The 22,706-nt window shown below is 44.0% G+C and overlaps 1 protein-coding gene across 1 annotated transcript in view; it reads left to right on the top strand.

Annotated features, from left to right (window-relative positions):
- Window positions 1–22,706, top strand: part of LOC308284804 (collagen alpha-1(XI) chain-like) — a gene marked incomplete at both ends in the record, with an annotated part of 150,054 nt that overhangs the window by 77,252 nt on the left and 50,096 nt on the right. The window contains 15 exons of the mRNA XM_080725531.1: window positions 908–961; window positions 2,649–2,693; window positions 3,602–3,655; window positions 3,816–3,860; window positions 4,325–4,378; window positions 4,477–4,521; window positions 6,547–6,600; window positions 6,967–7,074; window positions 8,901–8,954; window positions 15,831–15,884; window positions 16,560–16,604; window positions 17,350–17,403; window positions 20,804–20,848; window positions 21,445–21,498; window positions 21,651–21,704. Of these exons, the coding sequence (XP_080581657.1) occupies window positions 908–961; window positions 2,649–2,693; window positions 3,602–3,655; window positions 3,816–3,860; window positions 4,325–4,378; window positions 4,477–4,521; window positions 6,547–6,600; window positions 6,967–7,074; window positions 8,901–8,954; window positions 15,831–15,884; window positions 16,560–16,604; window positions 17,350–17,403; window positions 20,804–20,848; window positions 21,445–21,498; window positions 21,651–21,704 (819 nt within the window). The remainder of the gene's footprint in view (window positions 1–907; window positions 962–2,648; window positions 2,694–3,601; window positions 3,656–3,815; window positions 3,861–4,324; window positions 4,379–4,476; window positions 4,522–6,546; window positions 6,601–6,966; window positions 7,075–8,900; window positions 8,955–15,830; window positions 15,885–16,559; window positions 16,605–17,349; window positions 17,404–20,803; window positions 20,849–21,444; window positions 21,499–21,650; window positions 21,705–22,706) is intronic.

The raw sequence follows: 22,706 nt of genomic DNA, 5'->3' as shown, positions 1-22,706 counted from the left end.
TCGCTTTAAAAATGAGATATTCAAAGATTTGCACACATTTTCATGATTTTCATGAGATCTACTAGCTCACAGCGTGGTACTCGGTGCTGCGCTGTGAGCTTGTATATCTGCTATTTTTCAATAGTTAAAGCATTAAATAATTATAGGCCTAAATGGATTTAATACAGAGATCTTTTGCACTTAAGCGTTACAAGGATTATCCTTTACAGCAACAACAAACACAAGGGAGCAAGCAATGTGTTTGGCTTCCAGGCCTGGTGGGGGTCTTCACGCTCATTGTTAAAGTCACTCGGGTAATGGAATATTCACTCATGTGAGAGGAAACACAATTTGCATCCACAGGACTGACCAATTGTTTCTTTGTCCACGGTCACAGAACAGAATACAATGTAAACTAAGCTGAACTGGATTGAATTGAACCGAAGCGATGTTTAAACAGAAGAAATACAGAGTGAGCTCAGTGGGTTCGTGCAGTGGGTCAGACCCATTTTCTTATTAGATCGAAGTAAATATTGTTTGAGTTCTGGCCGTAAAATTATTTTGACCTTTTTTTTTTAACCAGTTACAGACCAGAACATTTAATCAGGAAATCCAGAGTCCACTGCCCTCCTTTCCCCTCTGTTCCATGTCAGTGGTTGCATCCGTTTTCCTGTAACCCGTGGTTCTAAAAGACCCTCAGGGTTCCTCGAGGGGGTTCAAATGGACCCTTAGGGGCCTGTAACTCAGAGAGTGTACAAATAATGGAGTCCATTTGGTTCTGTTTTTTCCATTTTACAGTCACTCACTAACAAAGTAACAAAGCTAGAAAATGAGATGAGAACAATGGCCCTCCCTGGAGGGAGCGGGGTCAGAACAGTGTGTTATGGTGCATGCAGTATGAACTGATCTTTGTTTCTGTTCCCTACAGGGTGCACAGGGAGAGCCAGGCTCACCCGGGCAGCAGGGCATCCCAGGTCCACAAGTACGTTGTCTTATTTTGATTGGCTTGCATTCTCTTGCTGCCTCTGTCTGTCTGTCTGTCTGTCTGTCTGTCTGTCTGTCTGTCTGTCTGTCTGTCTGTCTGTCTGTCTGTCTGTCTGTCTGTCTGTCTGTCTGTCTGTCTCATGGTCTCTGCACCTCTGCCTCCCAGTCTCCCTCCCCCTCTCTCTCTTTCTCTCTCTCTCTCGATCAATCTTTCGATCCCCCCTCTCTCTTCCTGTCTTTCTTGCTCTCTTCTCATGTCTTTCGTCCTGTTGCTCTCTCTCTCCTACCCTTGCCCCACCCCCCTCCTCTCTCCCATCAGATCTACAGTTTTCTGATCTCAGATGGTCGTTGGCTCTTGTGTTTTCTTAATCACACGGCTCTTCCCTCCCTCCACCCTTCACTCCTTAAATCTAGGCCACACCGTGGGGCATCCCGTAGCAGGAGGGTGCAGCCCAGTGGGTCTAGAGAGTTTACAGTTTGCGTGCCAAGCGCTAAAGACCGCTGTAGCAAACAAAAACATCCGTCCTGCCCCTCCCGTCCATCTTGCACATCATGTGCAGATCGCATATTCCATTTCTTGGAGTGGAGTGTTAACATAAAACAGCATACCCCATATTGCAGCCAGAGGTGAAGTCCCCACTGCCAGGTAAAAAGTCTCAGACATGTTGATTCTCACAGGCTGGATGGAATGGCACGGTGCCACTGGAAAGTATTAGCACCCAGCCCTCGCATGATGGTGCACAGGTTGAAGAAATGAGTTGTTTTTTCTTAGTCATACCTGGCTTGAGGCAGGCCCATGCTTCCCAGTGAAGTCATTAGTTGAAAAGAAAAATAATAGCGTAATAACGTGGTCTGCTAACTTGCTTCATCTGCTTGTGGGGCGGACGTGCAAGGCGTCTTGTACAGTAGAGACGTCTTGCACATGTTAGACTCATGTGAACCACTTTCAACCAATGTCATTGTACGATGTGACTCGGTGTGGGCTTGTAGATCATCACTTTTAGCTATTCATCTTACAACAAAGTATATAGGGCTTACAGAGGTTTGAATAATGTACTTTGTGAAGGGTATTTGGGGGAAAGGAATGGGCATAATTTGATCAACTTAGTCAGACTGTGTGAGTGAATAATTCAATACTAAAATCACTTGTTCTCCATGATCAATAGATTCACTTACCCATAGAGACCTAATGTGGAAATCATTGCCAACTGTCTTTCCACCCCCAAACTTTCATGTCCGTTTAAAAACCTATATATACAAATATCCTGACTATCCATCACCTCCATAGTATACTTTACAATTCGTCCACTAGGTGGGGCCACTTAGCAAGCCCCTTATATATATATTTTTTTTTTTGTGTTTGTGTCTTTGACCTGCATCTCCTCAGTATAAATGATCTATTTTATTTGCACAAATATGTAAATATTATATATATTTAAGAAACAAACAAACCAAACTAACTTAAGACTTTTGAAGTGATATACAGCTATCTGGGAACCCGTTGTCTCCCTTTGTTTTTTTGCGGGCACCACCTCCTTTCTTTGCGTAGAAACAGGAACTCTGTTTGGCTCCTCCCCTTTCACCGTCCACTTCCTCCCGGGTGCTTCCGTGTTTATTCCTAGTTGACAACTTAGCGCTGAGAGATCAGATATACACTAACTGACGTATTTATCTTTTTCTCATAGGGTCTTGTCGGTCCTCAAGGTCCAATCGGACCGCCTGGAGAAAAAGTAAGTGTGAGCAGGCACGTACGTGCACACATAGACGTCAAAGGGGGCTTGAGCCCCTGCCCTTTTATCCGTCTTTGAAAAGTGCCCTCTCCAGACCATGAATGCAGTTTTTACAGTGGTGAAAGAAATGCATATACCTGAAGGCAGCATTCAAAAGAATAGGCTTGTCCAAACTCTTGAATGCAGCGTCTTATGTTGAAAGAATTGCCCTCTCTGTGTAGAAATCCATGCCATTACGCCACATCTCCTGTATTTATTATTGATTATGCTTAGTTCCGTGTGGTATCAAAAACCAAGCTCACAACGCGTCGCGCTGCGACGCGTTGTGAGCTTGGAGGTCTGCTATTTCCGATACTTTCACCAAAAGGCCCTTTTAGAAATTTCAGCCCCTTGCCTCTCCAACAATCTCTGCTCGTCCCTGAGTGTGAGAGTGAACCCGGCTCCCCCTTCAGTCCCTCGCCACCACTTCCAGAGTCCAGACCCCCAATAAGTGGATGTTTCAGTCAAGACCTCATAAGTGATCCAGCAGATCCACCGCTCCTCAAGCCATATAGGCCTTCCACTGGCTCACTGCACATAGAACACACACACACACACACGCACGCACGCACGCACGCACACACACACACACACACAGGGCTCGAAGGCCGAGGGCCGTCCCTGCACAAGTACTTACAGTACATTCTCCCAGACCGCGTTTTTGTTTTGTTTTGTTAGTGGTTTCTCATGGGTGATTGGTAGAAAGAAGGCTTTGTCAAGCGTCATGATGCTCTGCCCGTGCGGATGAGTGAGAGGTGTTGATCTGCTGGCTCAAAGAGTATTTACAAAAACAGTATCGAACCTTAATCTGCTGCTAACTTAAGATCTCCAATCTCTCTCTCTCTCTCTCTCTCTCTCTCTCTCTGTAGGGACCTGGAGGTAAACAGGGTTTACATGGGCTGGGTGGTGCTGATGGTCCTCCTGTGAGTAGCTCTCCTTTCTTGCCTTGATATTTATCACCTTCACCCGTTGTTCAGTCATGAAATGTCACCATAACACGGATGAACTTGGTGACTGACTGACCGTCCGGTGAACTTGGTAACCGACCGTCTGGTAAATGTCCTTTTTTGACCTCTCTTTCAGGGTCACCCAGGAAAAGAAGGCCCTGCCGGAGAGAAAGGTGGAGTCGTAAGTACACACACATGCACACACACACACGTACGTACGCACACACTCACACACGCACATACTCACTCACACATTTTTGGGGATTTGGATTAGCTTTCGGTGATCATTAATGATGGAATTTACTCTGATCCAGAGAGAAACCAAGGTCAAATACTGTAGTTTGCGCCATTGCATAGCACAATATGCCGTTTTATATGAAAACTAATATGTCCCTCTTGTATTCTGACATAGCACTGTGCTGTTATCCTCAATACAGATCATCAAGAGCCACATAAATAGTTTATAACCACTTTCAACCTGGCATTCCTATTTTGAGCGTAGCATTATCGGCGGAAATTGTCAGCTTGTAGGAAAGCTATCTTCGCTATTTTCTAGATGTTCTGAAATCAAACAAAATCTATTTTGTCAGTTGCACATTTTTTCTTATTTCTTTTTTTGAGTTTGTCTTCTTTTTAATCTTTCAGGGTGCTTCTGGTCCTATGGGATCCATCGGCTACCCAGGGCCCCGCGGTGTGAAGGTACCAACCGGACACTTCCTGCCATTCTGACTTCCCTGTCGTCCTTCCTTTCTCCTCCTGGTTTCCTGTCTGACTTTGCTTTCTCTTCTTTCCCGCAGGGCGCCGAGGGCATCAGAGGCCTTAAAGGTGGCAAAGGAGAAAAGGTAAACTTCTCAAACATGGCTGACAGGCGTCGTTGTCCACCTAAATGACAAACCTTTATATCATTTTAAAAAAAAAGGCCGCTCCATAGCAGTGTTGTTTTCGACAGCAAATTTTGATTTAGTTTTAGTCATAGTCTTTTGAATAAAATGTCATTTCGTTTTAGTCATGATTTAGTCACCTGAAAATGTTTAGTTTTAGTCTAATTTTAGTCGACTAAATATCATGAGATTTTAGGCGACTAAATCTACAGTTGATTTAGTCAACTAAAATGCATTTTGGCAGGCCTTGAGATTTTACACTTGGTTGCGTGCTGAAAATAGCCGATCTACATGCTCGTTGCGACGCGTTGTGAGCTTGTAGATCTGCTATTTTCACCACGCAACACCTGAGTGCAACCAAACTCAAAACTATAGTCAAAACTAAGACTATATTTAGTCTTAGTTTTAGTCTTAGTTTTAGTCATCAGTATCAGCTTCGTCGACAAAAACATTTGGTCATAGTTTTAGTCGACGACATCAACAATGCTCCATAGTTGTGATTCCTGTCCAGATGAACCCTCAGATGAATCCAGTGAGTGGAAACTCCCTTAAAGGCCCATCAGTGCGGCTATTAAGGCCTTGTACCGCTGAGATGTAATGGAGTGTAGAACATTAGGCTGGAATGAGGCTCTTGCAGCCCAGTGTCAGTAGGGGTTGGTCCAATGCCATTGTTTTCCTTGGGCCGGCCACGGAGGTAAATGTTACAGCACTGTCGGTAGCGCTGAGCACTGTGGTAGAACTTTCTCTCTGTCAACAGCGAAAGAACTAACAAAAGGAAGCTCTTAAAGGACAACTTTAGTTTTTTTACAAGGGTTCATATTTTAGATTGTAATTAGAGAAAAGAAAAAGTGAGTGTTAAAATGTTTTCATTTGCTTCGTTCTATTGTTTTTTTGCGTTTACCGTGCTAAAATTTGGGGCATGCGTACGCATGGGGGCATGCGTACAAGTGGCTAAATATGTCTTTTTAGACACAATAAGCCAGCAGTTTCTTTATTGCTATTTACAGTAACACTTCTAGCCCCCATAAGTCACATCCAACCATGAAAGGTTGCGTTGCATCTTGGGAATGGGCTTATTCTGTGTAAAATGACATATTTAGCCACTTGTACGCATGCCCCCAGCCACTGAAATAAGAATCTCTAAAACAATAGAAAGAAGTAAATGAAATAATTTTAACACTCATCTTTTATATTCTTTAATTACAATCTAAAATATGAACCCTTGTTGTAAAAAACTAAAGTTGTCCTTTAACACACTGTAAAACCAATACTGAATATATGTATCTGTTTTATGTTTCTGTAGCCATTCCATATGTCGCACACACTCTGTCACGCCTAATGCTTGAGTGTCGTGTGGGCACACAAACGTGTATTTGTTGTCATGTATTTGAGAAAGGTTAACGTCGGTATTATCATTAACGTAATACATGAACTTAAAAGACGTGTGTGTGCCGTGCACTGTAGTAGTCCTTCATGGAACACGCCTTGTATGACTTTGGAAACTGCATTCTGACTTTTACCCAGCAGATGTCAGCAGAGCCACATTCTGAATCACTGCACCATACTTAGTTAAGTTCATTTGTTTGGCCACCAGGTGTCAGTACCTATCCTTCCTGAGGAGTGCACCAATAGACATTAAAGGCCTTTACTGCTTGTGTGATTTCTTTTCTTTCTCCTTTTTTTCCATATTTGGTTCCATTGACATAAAACATTCAAATGAGTCTTCATAATCGCTAAACAGACAAATTGTTTTGCATCTGCATCAGACCTCACGTCGCTCTGTCTGTCTTCACTTTTGTGAAACTTGACATAATATGATGTTAAAGGGGTGCAATACGGATTGCAGCAGAAATTCAGTTTCAGTTTCCCATATAAAAGTTTTTTTTCCCCCCATTTTTGCCTGGCGTGTATCAGTTATATTGCCTGAGACCTTCAGCTCCTTTCATCAGGTTCAACAGGTACTGAACTTATTTCCCTCACTTTTAGGGAGAAGATGGATTCCCTGGCTTCAAAGGTGACATGGGTCTCGTGGGTGAAAAGGCAGGTCTTTTTTTTTTAAATCTTCTTCTCTATTTTAAGGATTTGTTCCATGGCTGGTCTTATTGACTAATGTTTGATGACATAGTATTTGCTGTGGGTGTGTATGTTGTATGTATTCTTCTGTGTAAACACTGTATGACACATTTCTCCTTTATGCGATTATTTAAAATAAATAAATAAATATTTTAGTTTGAACTGAACTGAACTGAACTGAAGGTGAAGTGAATCGAATGAAATGCAACATCTCATTTGCATAGAACACAGTACATGTCCACGGGACAAAAATGTGTTCTCAGCCTCCATTAGACTGATTATGCAATGTACACAAAACAAACCTGACCGAACTGTGTTGTTGTCTGTGGGCAGGGCGAGGGTGGCGTGCTGGGACCCAGAGGAGAAGATGGACCCGAGGGCCCCAAGGGGAAGTCTGGCCCCAACGGTGAGATCGGCCCCATCGGAACTGCCGGAGAGAAGGTAGCCATACCCCCCCCCCACTGTGTCTGATGAATGAAAATACAGCCTACAGGGCTTTCTATTTGAAGCCTTTTTAAACCTCAATGATTCATATCCTGTTAGACATAAAAGATAGGAAAGAGAATAAAGAATATTAACCAGGAAATGGGAAGTCGGGGCTTTGGGTTGGTTTTAGATTAATGTCATTCTCGCCGCACACGCACAGTCAACCACTGACGCAACTAGACTTTGGTTTCCTGTCCAAACAAACACAGTGAAATCGTAAGCGTTAAGTTAACTTTGAGAGAGACTTCAGATGGACTCTCAGAGTTCAATTAGCACTCAGGATTCCACTGTGTATACCGCTGTATGTACCATACTGCTATCACTCTCTGTATACCGCTGTATGTACCATACTGCTATCACTCTTTGTGAATTAACTGGATGCTAGGCATATTTTCATTTGTACGTGTTATATAGCCAAATACCAGATGTTATTAACCAGAGAGCAATAGTGGAATAAGTCTGAATTGCTATACTGGCAATGTTACAAGCAGCCGATGATAAAGAGTGCGATATTCAGAGTCAGAGCAATCCACCAAGTGCATTTTTATAGATTTTTCACTGAATCAGCACAAAGCTCTTCAGGTGATGAGTATGCTTTAATATTGTACTGCGTTGTTTGAGTTGCCGGGATCTCTTTTGTAACCAAGCCAGGTTTGTATTATAAGCAGTGCTCTGCTCATTTTAGTTTAATAGCATGGGGTCCTGTTGCTCTTTGGCAGCTAGGACAAAGACCAGCTAAGTGTAAGACCAGTGCTACTATGGAGAAGCACTCCTTTCCCTTCATCTCTTCATCTGTTCGCCGAACACTTAAAAGATTTTCACGTGGACCCTGATCCAGATATGGTTGAGAACCACTGCTGTCAACCATAGTTTAAGGATTCAAACCGCGTCTCCCGCACAAGCGCCCAAGCGTGCTACTGCTGAGTTATTTGGGAAGGCGAGATATTACCCCTTTAGAGCTTCAGGCAATACCACTCGTCAACCAGTAGGGGTCCTAACCGACAACAGGATCTAAATGTCTCAAGAGAAGAGCAGGGAGACGGACTACCACCACTGCAGTTGTTTTAGTTAACATACTCTACCACCTGTTCCCAAACCTTTCAGTTTGAAACCCCAAAGAGAGATTGAACGTTTGCCCCAGGACCCAAACTAGTGAAAATAGGAGATCTACAAACGCACAGCGCGTTGCTTCACGCCGCGTTGTGAGATTGTAGATCGGCTATTTTCACTACTTCTTAATTATTAATTTTTTTTATTAATGGAATTTCTTCGATTTGTTTGTTTGTTTGTTTTAAAGTGTTTAAAACTTTTTTTAAATATATTTTTTAATCTTTTGAAATACATATATTTCTTTAAATGTTGGAAAAGAAAAAAACTTTTTTTACTCGTGTAAGTCGTGACCCATAAAAATCTGTCCGTGATTGGTTATAATAAGGTTTTATTCACTACAATAAGTTATGCTTTAACATGGATGGGATGGTGGCGTCCACTTAATTGACCGACCAACTATCCACGCAACAGTGAGGTCACCTAGCAGCCCCCCCACCAAAAGAAAACCCCAAAAGAGATGATGTCAGGTTCATAAACTTTAGAGTGTTGCTCCAGACCAGAGCGCTCTGTGTTCTGATTCCAAGTATACTTTATTTATTTATTTTTACACAATATTGCTGTAAATTTTACTGCTGCCTTAAAACAGGTCTCATGCAGTGAAATGGAGAGAGAACTCACATCATGTCTAACTCGTGTTTTTCTCCTTTTCTTTCTGTCCTGTCTCCTGTTAGGGTAAACTTGGTGTGCCCGGGTTGCCTGGATATCCTGGAAGACAGGGGCCTAAGGTATGTTGAGCACTAAATGTTCGTACAGTGTGTTTGTGCATGTGGTTACAGTATGTACAGTATATACACTGAGCATGCACAGTGTGTCTTTGAGGACAGAATCAGTGTGTGTGTGTGTGTGTGTGTGTGTGTGTGTGTGTGTGTGTGTGTGTGCGTGCGTGCGTGCGTGCGTGCGTGCGTGCGTGCGTGCGTGCGTGCGTGCGTGCGTGCGTGCGTGCGTGCGTGCGTGCGTGCGTGCGTGCGTGCGTGCGTGCGTGCGTGCGTGCGTGCGTGCGTGCGTGACAAGATATGTACCGTACATGTCTTGCTTGTCTCAGTGAGCAGCGGGTCTGTCTCCTCGTCCATGCACATTTAAACGTACAGGCCCAACCCGTAACCCCCGCTGTCATTTAGAGTATTACAGTAGCATACCATTTGGAACAACAGATAGAGATATCTGGTAGCGCTGCCCTAGGGGCGTGCATCTCACCCTGTGAGACTGATTCCATATGCCTCTCGATGCATGTTGATGACAGACGACACAAGGAGAGAAACAATGCAAAAGGAACACCAAATAAAGGATGCTCGACATGACATGCTTCACTGAAACACTGAAGCCTGCATCGATCTTTCTGGGGTTTGTTCCCAACTCTACTTGCCTGACTCTGAATTCATTAAACCTTAAAGGAGTACTGTATTTCACCTCCAAAATGACTTTTTTGCTATTGATTACTCACGCCATGGAGACTTGAGTTCAATCATATTTTTTTGTATTTGTCGCATTCCTAAGACAAAGATTGTATTATAGTAAATTTACCCCCATTGATTCAGGATGGGGACCCAAATGCATCCGTGTCCCCATCCGGAATCAATGGCGGAATCAATTTATTGTAATAAAATTATTGTCTTAGGAATGTGACAAAAACCTAAAAGTATGATTGAACTCAAGTCGTGAGTAATCAATAGAAAAAAGTCGTTTTGGGGGTGAACTACTCCTTTAAGCCTGGTGGAACAGTTAGAGTCAGTGAATCATCACACCCCTATAATGATTTGTGACTCATGATAAATACTTGAGGGAACATTCCACAACACCACTCACAAACATAGTTTATAGTCCTTTTTTAAGTTTTATAATTCTATAATTTACTGCCAAATGTACTGCCAAGTCCCGCTTGTACTGTTGTCCATGTTGCTGCCGACTGCTACTGGTTGCTTTTAGGGAGGGTGTAGGCGAGTACATGTGACACCGCCAGTCTGGCTCTCTTCACCGGACCTTTTGTTCCGTCAGGAATTGCTAAATGTCTTGTAATGATTGTGGAAGAACACGCTATCAGTTTGAGTCAACAGAGATCACCCTCCCAGCTGGCGTCCTGCCTTTGAACACAGCCAATGGGGTTCGTTGGGACGCCCAGCCAAGCCAGATGCACAGTGGAGGATTTGAACCCCTGGGGATCTATTTTGATTGTCTATCAGCTCTTATGATGCCTTAACTTAAAGGCCTGTCCATACTGTCTCCCACCACTGAACTTTTCGTCGGAATTAGAGAATTAGAAGTCGGAAAGTCGGTACTCTCCGACGAAAAGGTTTGGTGGTCGGAGACAGTATGGACAGGCCTCTAAGTTAAAGGGGTACTGTCACCTAAAGGGGTTGAGGGGCAGATTACACTGTGACATGAGCTTCTCTGAAAACGGTCTGAAACAGTCTGAAGCTCATGTCACAGTGTAATCTGCCCCTCGCCCCCCAACAACAGCTGACCAGTACAGTAAGTAGTCATACAGTCAGGCTATACAGACAATTAATTTGATTGGCTTATAATTGCGCATCCCCACAATGACATCATAAAAATATTAACTTGTTTTTTAAGATGATTCTTAAAGTGACAGTAACGCTTCAGGTGACAGGCCCCCTTTAAGGCATAAGAGCTGTTGGCGGGCAGGATCTCTACCTTTACCCGCTAGCCACCTGAGCACCCCGCAAGAAGAGAGCTCCTCTTTAAAAAAAAATCAAACCTCGGTTCGAAGTGGAGCGGTGAATCTGTGTGTGTGTGTGTGTGTGTGTGTGTGTGTGTGTGTGTGTGTGTGTGTGTGTGTGTGTGTGTGTGTGTGTGTGTGTGTGTGTGTGTGTGTGTTTGTGCCTGCACAACAGCGCCCCTCCTTTAACTTGTGTGGCCACTCAAGGTATTGCCAGGCTACAGACATACCCAGCCAGCCAGCCAGCCAGCCAGCCAGCCACATAGCCAGCCAGCCAGCCACAGACATACCTGTCTATTGGGAGCGCTTTCACCGCTCCAAAAACATGCACCATGCAGAATGCAAGTCAGAGGTCTAAGAATGATGCCATTTTTGGACTTGTGGATTGGGTCTTTACGTATTTCTTTCCCCCTCATCTGCAGAATCCCTTTGCACACAGACACACACCATCAGCTCACATCATATACCACATACACAGCGTGTCCCCAGGATTAACCCATTTAGACCTAGAAATTATTGAATGCTTTAACCAGTGAAAAAATCAAACCTCAGTTCGAATTGGAGCGGTGAATTTGAGCAGCTGTACCCTATGTGAGTGAGTGAGTGAGTGTAAACTGTGCCTGTGAGTGAGTGGTGAGTGTGCCTGGCCTGCACAAAACAGCGCCCCTCCTTTAACTAGTGTGTTGTGTGTGGCCACTCAAGGTATTGCCCAGGCTACGGACAGGGCCAGCCAGCCACCCAGCCAGCCAGCCAGCCACATACCCACGGATATACCTGTTCATTGGGAGCGCTTTCACCGCTCCAAAAATAGCAGATATACAAGCTCACAGCGCGGCACCGAGTGCCGCGCTGCGAGCTTGTAGATCTGCTATTTTTGAAAAAGTCGTGAAAATGTGTGCAAATCTTTGAATATATGTATTTTCAAAGCGAACGTTTGTAACTCAAATTTTGCTTCTGGGTGGTCCCTGGAACTAGATATTTTGAAATGGGGGTCCGTGGCCAAATACATATCATTTTGGGGGTCCTTCACATGAAAAGGTTTGAGCACCACTGACATAGTAGTCTCTCAAGAACAGACTAACTGAGCTCCAGTTAAGTGAAAAGGACCTTTTCTTTGACGATGGCTGGCCAGATTGCTGACATAGAAACATAGGTTTTTTCCAAAAATCTTAGAAGGATTCAAAAGACACTTATAGAATCGGGTCAAAATTCTAATTTTCACGATTTTTCAAAAATAGCAGATCTACAAGCTCGCAGCGCGGCACTCGGTGCCGCGCTGTGAGCTTGTAAATCTGCTATTTTTTTATATTTAAAGCATAAAATATTGCGTCATATTGTGTTCAGGCCTAAATGGATTAATTATACATTTCTAAACTCTGAGAGTTACTGAGAGTGCACTCAGTACACTGAGAGTGCATGAAGGTAAACAAAATGGACACGTTTGTCCACTCCCAGAGTAGAAAGGAACACACGAGCCCAGGTGGCACCACAGGCTGGGTCACCCACCATCTGCTAGCGGCATCAGGTTTTCCTACCTCCTTGCCTCCGTCTAGACACTATTTAGCAGTCTTGCCGTGGCGTCTCGTCACTGCTGCTTCCACTTACATCAAGATGTGCTGTTGCAGCTGCTCTGTCCTCTCTCCGCCGCTGGCCACGCTGGCAGCGCTGGCACACGGCTTGGCACGGCGGTTAGGACGGGTCAGGTGCACACGTGTCCAGATAAGCCAGCCACTAAGTCTAGAAGTGGATACAGTGTGTGTCAGCGGGATTTCAGTCCAGAGTGGTATAGACCGACTGAGGACAAGGGACCTAATCCAGACAAACTTACTTCACAAAGGAAACGGTACAAAGAAGTATGGCTGGTACTTCCTGGGGCTTAGTGGAACTCTGAAAGTGTCACAAACGTACCCATTCACAGAACAAAGGGAGTCGGAAAGTATCTCAAGTTTCTCAACTGCTTCTTTGCACGTCAGTGAAATGACACTGTTTCACTTGTTTAGTGAAAGGGTAATCGTCCACTCTATTTTCCACCTTGCAAAACAAGGTGCTTGTGGGAGACGAGTGCACAAAGAGAGAGAGAGAGATAGCGTGCGTGCGTGTGTGTGTGTGTGCATGCGTGCTTGTGTGTTTAAATGTGTTTAAGATCATTCAAGATATTCTGGTGTTTGTTTGCAGAAAGATGCTGGGTAACCACAACAGTAATTGCGATTTGCAGCCTTTGCATGCCTGGGAAAAAAGATTCCTTCTCTTCGGTTATGTGAACAGAATCCCAATGAAAACAAGGCACAGTATTACAAAAAATCACACTTGTGTGAACTGAGCGGTGGAGGCTGCGTGTGTGTGTGTGTGTGTGTGTGTGTGTGTGTGTGTGAATGTGAGTCTGAACAACAGCGCCCCTCCCTTAACATGTGTGGTCCTAAAAGGTACTGCATGCTACATACAGACACGGACACATACACAAACACATACCCACACACACGGCCACGTATAGGAGCGTTGTGACCACCGCTCAAAAATCACACCCGTGTGAACTGAGCGGTGGAGGCTTGCGCACCTTGAGGTATATGCAAGGGTTGAGGTATATGTAGTAGAAGTAAAACTATTGGAAATACTCAAGTAAAGTACAAATACCTTAAAATGATCTAATCCAACTCTCTAAAGGGCTAGTGAAAATTCTGTGTGTGTGTGTGTGTGTGTGTGTGTGTGTGTGTGTGTGTGTGTGTGTCTGTGGCCTGCTCAACAGCGCCCCTCCCTTAACGTGTGTGTGTGTGTGTGTGTGTGTGTGTGTGTGTGTGTGTGTGTGTGTGTGTGTGTGTGGTCATAAGAGGTATTGCCAGGTTACAGACAAGGTCTTCCACCGCTCTAAAAGCTCCCTGGCCCCCTCCAGGTGGGCCTGCTCTGTCCAGGGTTTTCTTTCCGAGCCCCCTGCACTCCATCGCTGTCTGTTCATTCCAGGAGCCATTTGCATTAGCTCTGGTTGGCCGTCTTTTCGCTGTGGCTCAACTCAGGCTTGTCCAGTGCGGTTCAGTTTTCCATAACCGCAGCTCCGTGTGAAAAAACAATTTAGCAGAATAGAACTTCCTGCTTTCGGCTGTGTCTTTCGCGGCTTGCCTCTTGTCATTCTGACCACACTAGCCTAGTGATATGGTGGTGTCCTTGCTCCCATAGAGTACTCATCCTGTCCTTAACCACATTAACCCTGCCGTCACAAAACCTGTGTGTGTGTGTGTGTGTGTGTGTGTGTGTGTGTGTGTGTGTGTGTGTGTGTGTGTGTGTGTGTGTGTTTGTGTGTGTGTGTGTGTGTGTGTGTGTGTGTGTGTGCGCGTGCACGCGCCATCAGCTTCATGCATTGGCACGATAATTAATTATACCATAAGTATCATTCAGGTTTAAGTGGTTAAATGCATGATATCAATCATTATGCATCCAAAATATAATAGCAGTACAGGTTGCTGCATGCGACAGGTACGTTGCACACACACATACAGGCACACATGCAAAGTTTCAAACCTCAAAACGTGTCACTGTCGCCATGCACTCACAAAGCCTTCCGTTATCGCTAAAACGTGGCAAATGCTACAAGTTGAGTCTTTTTCTGACACTTCTTTTCTCCTTACTAACGCTGCGCAAAGCTGAGGCTGGGCCGGTAAGCTGCTTGCTTTGTACTACTCTTTTATTCGTCCAACAGTGATTGCACTTCAGTCAGACCTTTTTTGTCTGACTGGCAGTCTAGTCCCTATCAGAGGGCACAGCCTGTGTAAGACCCAGCGGCCTGAAATTGCTGATGGGTATCAAAGTGGATCTGTTGTTTTGCCAATCCATTGTCTTTATTTGCTCAGACTGTCAAATTGATCTGCCAACTTTGCCTCCCTAACTGTGCTAACAAGTCAAGAATATGTCAGGAAACCACTCTGAAAGGTTCCTGGGACTGAGACTGTCCGTTTGGGTTCATTTGAGGTATTTGATTGGGAAACAGGGTGTCCATGCAAACCTGGTCCCTCAAGCCCGACTATCTCTTCCATGATCTCTGAATGCTACAGAGAGCTTGCAGTTCGGCCCCCGGTGAAAGTTGAGAACAGGAAGCTGATCTGCTCTTCAGATCAAGGGTGTTCGACCAATCATGCAGAATAGCCAGGTTTCAGCTAGTTTGGTTTCCAGTAGGACTTACTTACTCGACTGCACAAACAAAACACATGGAGGAGGTGGTGTATCGGCTTTATTTCGTACTCATTTTTAGAGCTCCCAATGTATAGAACAAGGGTCTTCAACAGGGGGTCCGGGACCCCTAGGGGGTCCTCAGAGTTACTACAGGAGGTCCTCCAAATCTTTGTGTGATAGAAACTTTTTTATATTTACCACTTGAGCCAAAAATAGCAGATCTACAAGCTCACAACGCCTCGCAGCGCGAGGCGTTGTGTGCTTGTAGATCGGCTATTTTCGGCAAAGAGCTTTGGTGCAGAGGGGAAAACAAGCTGACTAAGTAGAGAGTGAAAGGTCAAGTTTATTAAGTATTGACAGTTCAAGTGGTTAAATATCTGAAAACACAAATTGACATGAATCTAGTCTACACTGATGATTGTGCTGTCAAACAATGAAACTATAAGGAATGTATGAACCGGCTGTGGGGGTCCCTGCTTCATCTCTCTCTCAACTAAGGGGTCCTTGGACTGAAAATGTTGAAGACTCCTGTTATAGAATGTTAGGCAGAAGCATTCGAAAACTGTGAGAGCCAACTGTACCAGCCGTGTGGTAGGATTTGTCTCAATTTCCCGATTAATTATTCTTGGTCATTGATTGCTCAGAGGGGCGTGTCAGCCCTGCGACTCTTTGCGGCAGCTGATGAGACAGAAATGACGCGATGCACTCGCTTTCCCTCATGACAGCTCTCTTAACATGAATATCTCACTCTTTCCAACTTTCCTCGCAGGGTTCCGGCGGCTTCAACGGCTTCCCAGGAGCAAATGGAGAGAAGGGAGCAAGGGTGAGTCCCGTTCCATTTCCTCCCTCTCTCTCTCTCTCTCTCTCTCTCTCTCTCTCTCTCTCTCTCGCCTGTAAAGGACAGGTCTCAGCCAGACTCGTGCCTCTGCCTCTATAGCATTCAGAGGTCAGAGGAAGCCTGATGAAAACTAAATACAAACTAAGCTATGAGTCGACTAAAGTCTTATGATATTTAGTCGACTAAAACTAGACAAAAACTAAAACATTTCAGGTGACTAAAACACAACAAAAACTGAATTTTATTCAAAAGACTATGACTAAAACTAAATAAAAATTGGAGGGGAGGAGAGGACCTGTGGATGGAGGAATGAGAGCAGGAGGAGGAGGGTAGAGTGTAGCTGCTGTTCTGGTGTCTTCCAGACAGACGTTGAGAGGCAGCCACCCCTGGACCCAACACGTCACTACTGACAGGTGGTTCAGGGGCCTCTGGGTAAACTGCATACTATGGCACTTTGATTATTTATTTTTAAATCCCATCGCCACGTCCTCCTCCGCTGATGGAGCAGACTGTTCAAATCCCCGACTCGTGTCATGAACGAAAGGCCCCTCAGCCTATAAACCTCTGAAAAGAGAGGATGTCTTTGTGCTATTCTCACACGGTGAGATTTTCTTCCTTTCTTCTTTCAGACTAAAAGACCGCTTTTCTTTGTTTTCTCAGGGAATCGCCGGGAAGGCTGGTCCCAGAGGCCAACGAGGCCCGACGGTAAGAGATATCACCCAGACTAAAGCTTTTCTCATCAATAAATCATGGCGTGGTATTACTAGTGTTTGAGGCTTCATTTAAATGAACACTCTGGATTTTACAGCGGGGGTTAATTACTGAAATGCCATGCTTGTGTTCGGGGGGTGGGATTGGTGTAAGAAGGGGGGTGGTGGGGGGGGGGGGGGGGGGGGCTTTAATTGTCAATCCTTCACATAATAGTTCTCATAGATAGTGCAGAATTGTGCTGTGATTAGTAATAATAATGAATTCTTATCTCTGTGAGTATTAATGGTTGTATTGTGTCATATCGTCTCTTTTGGGTGGAAACCTCATTATGTCCAAAACTGTTACTTTTCAGGATTCAAATGAAAAAAATAGCCAAAGTTAAATTACAAACAAAACACTAAAAGTGAAAATATGAAGATAAGAGGTTTCTGCCTGACAGCAACAGTATGTCGTCACTGTCGTGCAGAAACCTCGTATCTCCCGAGTTTTTAATTTGTGCGTTTTATCGTAAAGTAAAGCCCTGCCTCATCATACAAGACTGTCGCACAAAACTAGTGAAAACAGCCGATCTACAAGCACACAACGCCTCGCACCGCGAGGCGTTGTGTGCTTGTAGATCGGCTATTTTAACTACTTTTAAATCATTTTTAAAATGATAAATACAAAACTAACTTTTTTGGACATACAAGGTTTCCCCCGACAACGACGATGTATCATGTACGTGTTGTGTCATACACAGGGTCCACGTGGTGGGCGAGGTGCCAGAGGACCCACAGGAAAACCTGGTGCAAAGGTGAGCAGACACCAGCAAGACTCAGGGCTGGAAAGTATCTATGTGCATTCAATTAAGCTCCGTACTTAACCATTCCCTGCGAACTTAAAATATGGATGCGCGCTAAAACTGCCGGGAAATAGCTATATTTTATTAACATGATAGGGTATAATTTCATTGTTTTCAAAGCCATGATGATAAACCACCTCCAAAAAGACCACTAGAGTGAGCCATCGTAACACTAAAACCTTCAGAAGAAACCATGTTTGAAGGATGTGTAGGTGACGTCGCTCCATTGATTCACAATGGGAGATCAGCGGCGCGCCATCTGTGCTCAATCCTGTTCAATTCGTGCTTGATCGTCTAAAACCACCATCGGTCTGGGCAACGGATCGTATACATACGCCACGCACAAAATTTCCGAATCAAAATCCGACCTAGTGAAGCTGCGTAAGGGACGATGGTTTGCATTGAGCCTAACGGCTAGCAGATGCTATTGTAAACAGGAAGGCCTGGTTTTGCGGTGACGTCATAATCGTATCCTTTTTTTTCACGGTCTCGTGTTATAACCAGCTGAAGGTAAGGAAACCGATTTGCTCCGTCGAAATACCCAAATAAATGCTTAAACAATGCTTTTATATAAAAGTCGATTAAAGTCGATCGGCAGGGACGTCCATAATAACAATGTCGATCTGGGAGTCGACCGGCGCTAAGTGAGTTAAGTCCAATTTTGAGGTATTTTCTACTAGTATAAAGTATAAAGTATTTTTACAAAGTTTTTTCTGTACTTTCACTTCTACTCCACTATACATCTCAGAGACAGTTATTGTACTTTTTACTCCACTACAATTATTTGGCTCACGGGTAGAGAAACTGTCATTAAAAAACGGAGGGTTCCCCAAAGGGTTCCCAGTTAGAATTCGGTCTCCCCCAGAGTTAGTGTCGAAGAGTCCTTGAGCAAGACTCTGAACCCCTAGTTGCTCCCGGTGAGCAGGTTGGTGCCTTGCATGGTTTCATCCGCCATCGGTGTATGAATGTGTGTGTGAATGGTTGAATATAATGCACAATTTATGTAAAGTGCCTTGGATGAAGGCACTATATAAATGTACTATTTACCATTTATTTGAAAACCTTCGTTACTATAGTTACTTTGTAGATTTTGATTGTTATTACATAACATACGTTAAACACATCAGCCATATACAGTATACAGTATATACTTTGGCTATTTGGAAATAGCAGATCTACAAGCTACAAGCTTGTAGATCGTCTATCGTCTAAAAGATTTTAACACATCGGATGCCCACGTGATCTCTGACGTCTTATTTGCTGGTGCCCATGGCAACGCGTCATTTTACCTACCGGCGAGAGTACTGGCGAGAAAAGTAATCCGAGTAAATGTAATCCGAGTATGTCCTGTTTATTTCGCGAAAATCTTTTCTTTCAGTCAGGACCGTTTTTTATCATTTCTAAGCCACAGTGTTTGTGTTACGGCATGTAGAAGAGGCTGCCGTTTTGAGAAAAAAATGAAAAAAGGAAGAGAATCCGGAGAAAACAGCATTTTTGTGCAGCCGGTAAACAGGAAGTCAACGAGCCACACAGCACGTCCGGGTGACGTAATTGCGCGCTGCATGTTGGGAAATGGAGTTGTTTCATCACCGCGGTAGCCAAGTGCAGTAGCTACAGTACAGTATAGTTTACTGTACAACGCGTCAAACGCGTCGTTGGGCACTCGTAAAGATCAAAGAGATTGACGCGTAGACACCACGTGGGCACCCGATGTGTTAATACGCTTTATACTTAACTATGATGAACTTGTGAAAGGGTACTTTTACTTTTGGTACTTTAAGTACATTTTGATACCAATACTTTTGTACTTTTACTCATTTACATTTTTAATTACGGACTTTAACTTTAAGGCTGCATACTGTATGGTCGCCAGCGGATAAACTCTTTTTGTGCGTGGTTCACTAAAAAAACACAGAGAGCGCAAGCCAGTGTCAGTCACTTCCAGAACCCTCCCCATTCCGCCTTCCACTCACCTGATTGGACAGAGGGGGAAAACTGGAGAATGTATCTGCTCCAGCATAAACGCAAGGTCGGCGCGGCACGCAGATATACAGTTCTCTACTGGCATAAAACCGCCCCCTTCCCCATTCCGCCAATGAAATGCATTGGCGGAATGGGGATTACACTCTCATAGGTACTTTGTTGTGGGTGCAGCCTTACTGAGTATGCAATCTACATCGCAGTATTAATACTTTTACTAAAGTAAGAAATGTGAATACTTTTTCCACCACAGGCAAGACTTAAATGCACAACAACACAGAGGTTCTGATACTACTCAGTCCTCATAATGTTTCTACCTCAAATCTCATAATATTCAAATCTCATATTCAAGTAAGAACGTTATGCACCTCCAATGTCCATATTAGAAATACCCCAGATACGGTACGTAATTAGCCGGAGAAACTGCAAAGCAAAGCAAAACAAAAACAAATCAGTAAACTGACATAAATTGTCTATGCTGCCTGGCTAATATGCTTATTATGCCCAGATATCAAACCGCATCTCTGTCTCTAATCATTTGGATGAGGCAGTCCTCCTCACTGTTGGTAACTTCATATGACACTGAAATCAATTCTTATGAAGGATAATTAAGTTCCCATTGTCACATCTGAAGAGAAATGAACGCGCCGAGGAGCCGACCACACCTATTCAAATTACAGTTGCTCTGTTGACTGTCGACAGCACTCTGTGATGAACAGTATACTGTAGCTCCTCTTAGAAGAAAGATAATAACACACGGGATGAGACTTTATCATCCCCAATGGGGGAAATGAAGGCGTCTTCTTCATCATCTCCTACCTGATAAGGTGTCCAGGGGCGTCACAAGGGGTAGGAAAGTGGGACTGAGTTACCAGGGCCCAAGGTGGAGGGGCCCTAGTAACTTTAGCTATTGAAAAATAGCAGATATACAAGCTCACAGCGCGGCACCGAGTGCCGCGCTGCGAGCTTGTAGATCTGCTATTTTTGAAAAGTCGTGAAAATGTGCGCAAATCTTTGAATATATGTATTTTTTTAAGTGAACATTTGTAACTCAAATTTTGCTTCTGGGGGGGTCCCTGGAACTAAATATTTTGAGATGGGGGGAGGGGGGGGGGGTCCTTCACATGAAAAAGTTTGAGCATCACTGACATGGAAACATAGGTTTCTTGGCACACATTTTCACGATTTTTCAAAAATAGCAGATCTACAAGCTCGCAGCGCGCGCTGTGAGCTTGTATATCTGCTATTTTTCAATAGTTAACATTCATGGGGGGCCCGCGGTGAATCCTTGTACCCAGGGCCCAGAATTTGGTGTGACGCCCCTGATAAGGTGTCCATAATGCATGAACATCCTCTCTTTCTCTTTCTCTAGGGTACTTCAGGCAATGATGGGCCTCCTGGTGGGCCTGGGGAGAGAGTGAGTACCACACAGTCTATTATTATGAGTCATGCCGTACCTTTACTTGGTTTTAAAGGGAAATAACTTCTGACTCATGGCGTGAAGTTGTTTAGCTGACTCAATAGTGGGGACAGAGTTACATTGCTGTCTTTGTCATGGGATATTGCCTTTGTGATATGAAGAAGACCATAGGATAAGAATGACCTACTTTTCTACATAATTTAGTTAGTTTTGGGGGGAAGGGCAAGCCTAGGATTTGTTGAGTTTTCTAGGGCTAGTAATAATGTATTGGCCAATGGTTCTGCACACAAGTATGCCTTAATGCAGAGGCCATCTGAGTATTTTCTTCAGAATAAATAAAAAAAATGCATTAAACATTGAAAACACTGGCCTGCTCAGTGTGTCCAGTAGACCCTAGTTTATGTTTGTAGCCTAGGTGCTCGTGATGGGGAAAACAACCAAATGTGCATGAGAGGCCACTTCGCTCTTGTAATCTGAAAGTCAGTGCTAATAATCATCAGTATTACTTTTTTTAAAATAGAATGATGATAAACCTAAATGTCCAGCGTTTGTATCCTAATGATGTATTTCAAACTATCTCTTATTTCCTCAAGGGACCTCAAGGGCCTCAAGGCCCAGTCGGTTTCCCTGGACCCAAAGGACCCAACGTAAGTAGCTGCAATGGACCACCAATCAGCACGGTTTCGTGTCAGCACTTCCTCACCAACATCAATGTGAAACATTGACGAGTACGTTGTACGGTTGACATGATGTCTCCATAAATTGTGTCTGTGTGTGTTTGTGTTTGTTCTCGCTCCAGGGACCACCAGGGAAGGATGGACTGCCTGGACACCCAGGGCAGAGAGGAGAGACGGTGAGTGGGGCAACTTTTTTTAAATCCTACGGGCATTGGGCCCTCCGGGCGTGGAGAGAATGTTGGACTGGCGTTAGTGTGAATACACACAGTGAAAGCAACTCAGTTAAAGAGTATAATTCTGAAGAGTGCACAAAATGGAACCATTGGGTCCATGTGATCCCATGTGGACACTCTTAAAAACTAAGCATTTTTACTGTGTAGGACGTTCAAGTTTGAATAAGATTGCATTGCATCATGGTCGAATACACAACACAAGGGCAGAGGAAGCCGCAACATTTTTAAAGAAATCACTTATTACTCTAAGAAAAACACCTTTTTGAGCCAAGATTCAAGAGACTGAAAGTGAAACAAATCAATACAGAAACTGAACAGGAGGTCTTGGCTTTTTGTTTTCACAGCCAAAGTCAGAAACGAAGTCGAATTTGAAGCACTTATTAATGATCCATGGCTTTTTCCACTCTTGAACCTCTGTTTAGCCTAATGGTAAATGGTCCATATGGGACGGACGAGGGTTAATCGATCATCACACCATGGTCCAAAACGCAATACAAGGGCAGAGGAGGCTTCAACGTTGTTGAGGAAAAGTCTCATTACTGAAATGTTGCCAGTTAGAATCGATGAGATCAGCGGTCAGAATCTGCCAAAAAAAAAAAGTAAAGTGACCAATTAACGCCTATACTGTTGAATCACCCTGACCTTGAGCAAAGCAAAGGTCCAGCAGCAGTCACTCAGTGGGAAGGAAGGGTGATTGCGTTGTTTATCTCCAACGTTTGCAGCGGGGAACAGATGGCAAAAGCCGTGGGTTCTCAACTCTCAAACTTCACTAATTGTGTACAGGATGTTTCCAATCATAGGGACTTACTCTGTTTTATATCTCTGGCTGTCGGTCAGAAACCAACCATGCCCAAAATATTAACCTTTCAGAGAAAAAAAAAAAAAAAAAAAGAAAACTGTGAAAGCATGTGTGTTGTTTTAGATTCTTGTGTTGGCTGTTACAAA

Source organism: Nannobrachium achirus, assembly GCF_963921795.1.
Source record: "Nannobrachium achirus genome assembly, chromosome: 5".
NCBI classification, from domain to species: Eukaryota; Metazoa; Chordata; class Actinopteri; order Myctophiformes; family Myctophidae; genus Nannobrachium; species Nannobrachium achirus.
This window is presented reverse-complemented; position numbering and strand designations above follow the sequence as displayed.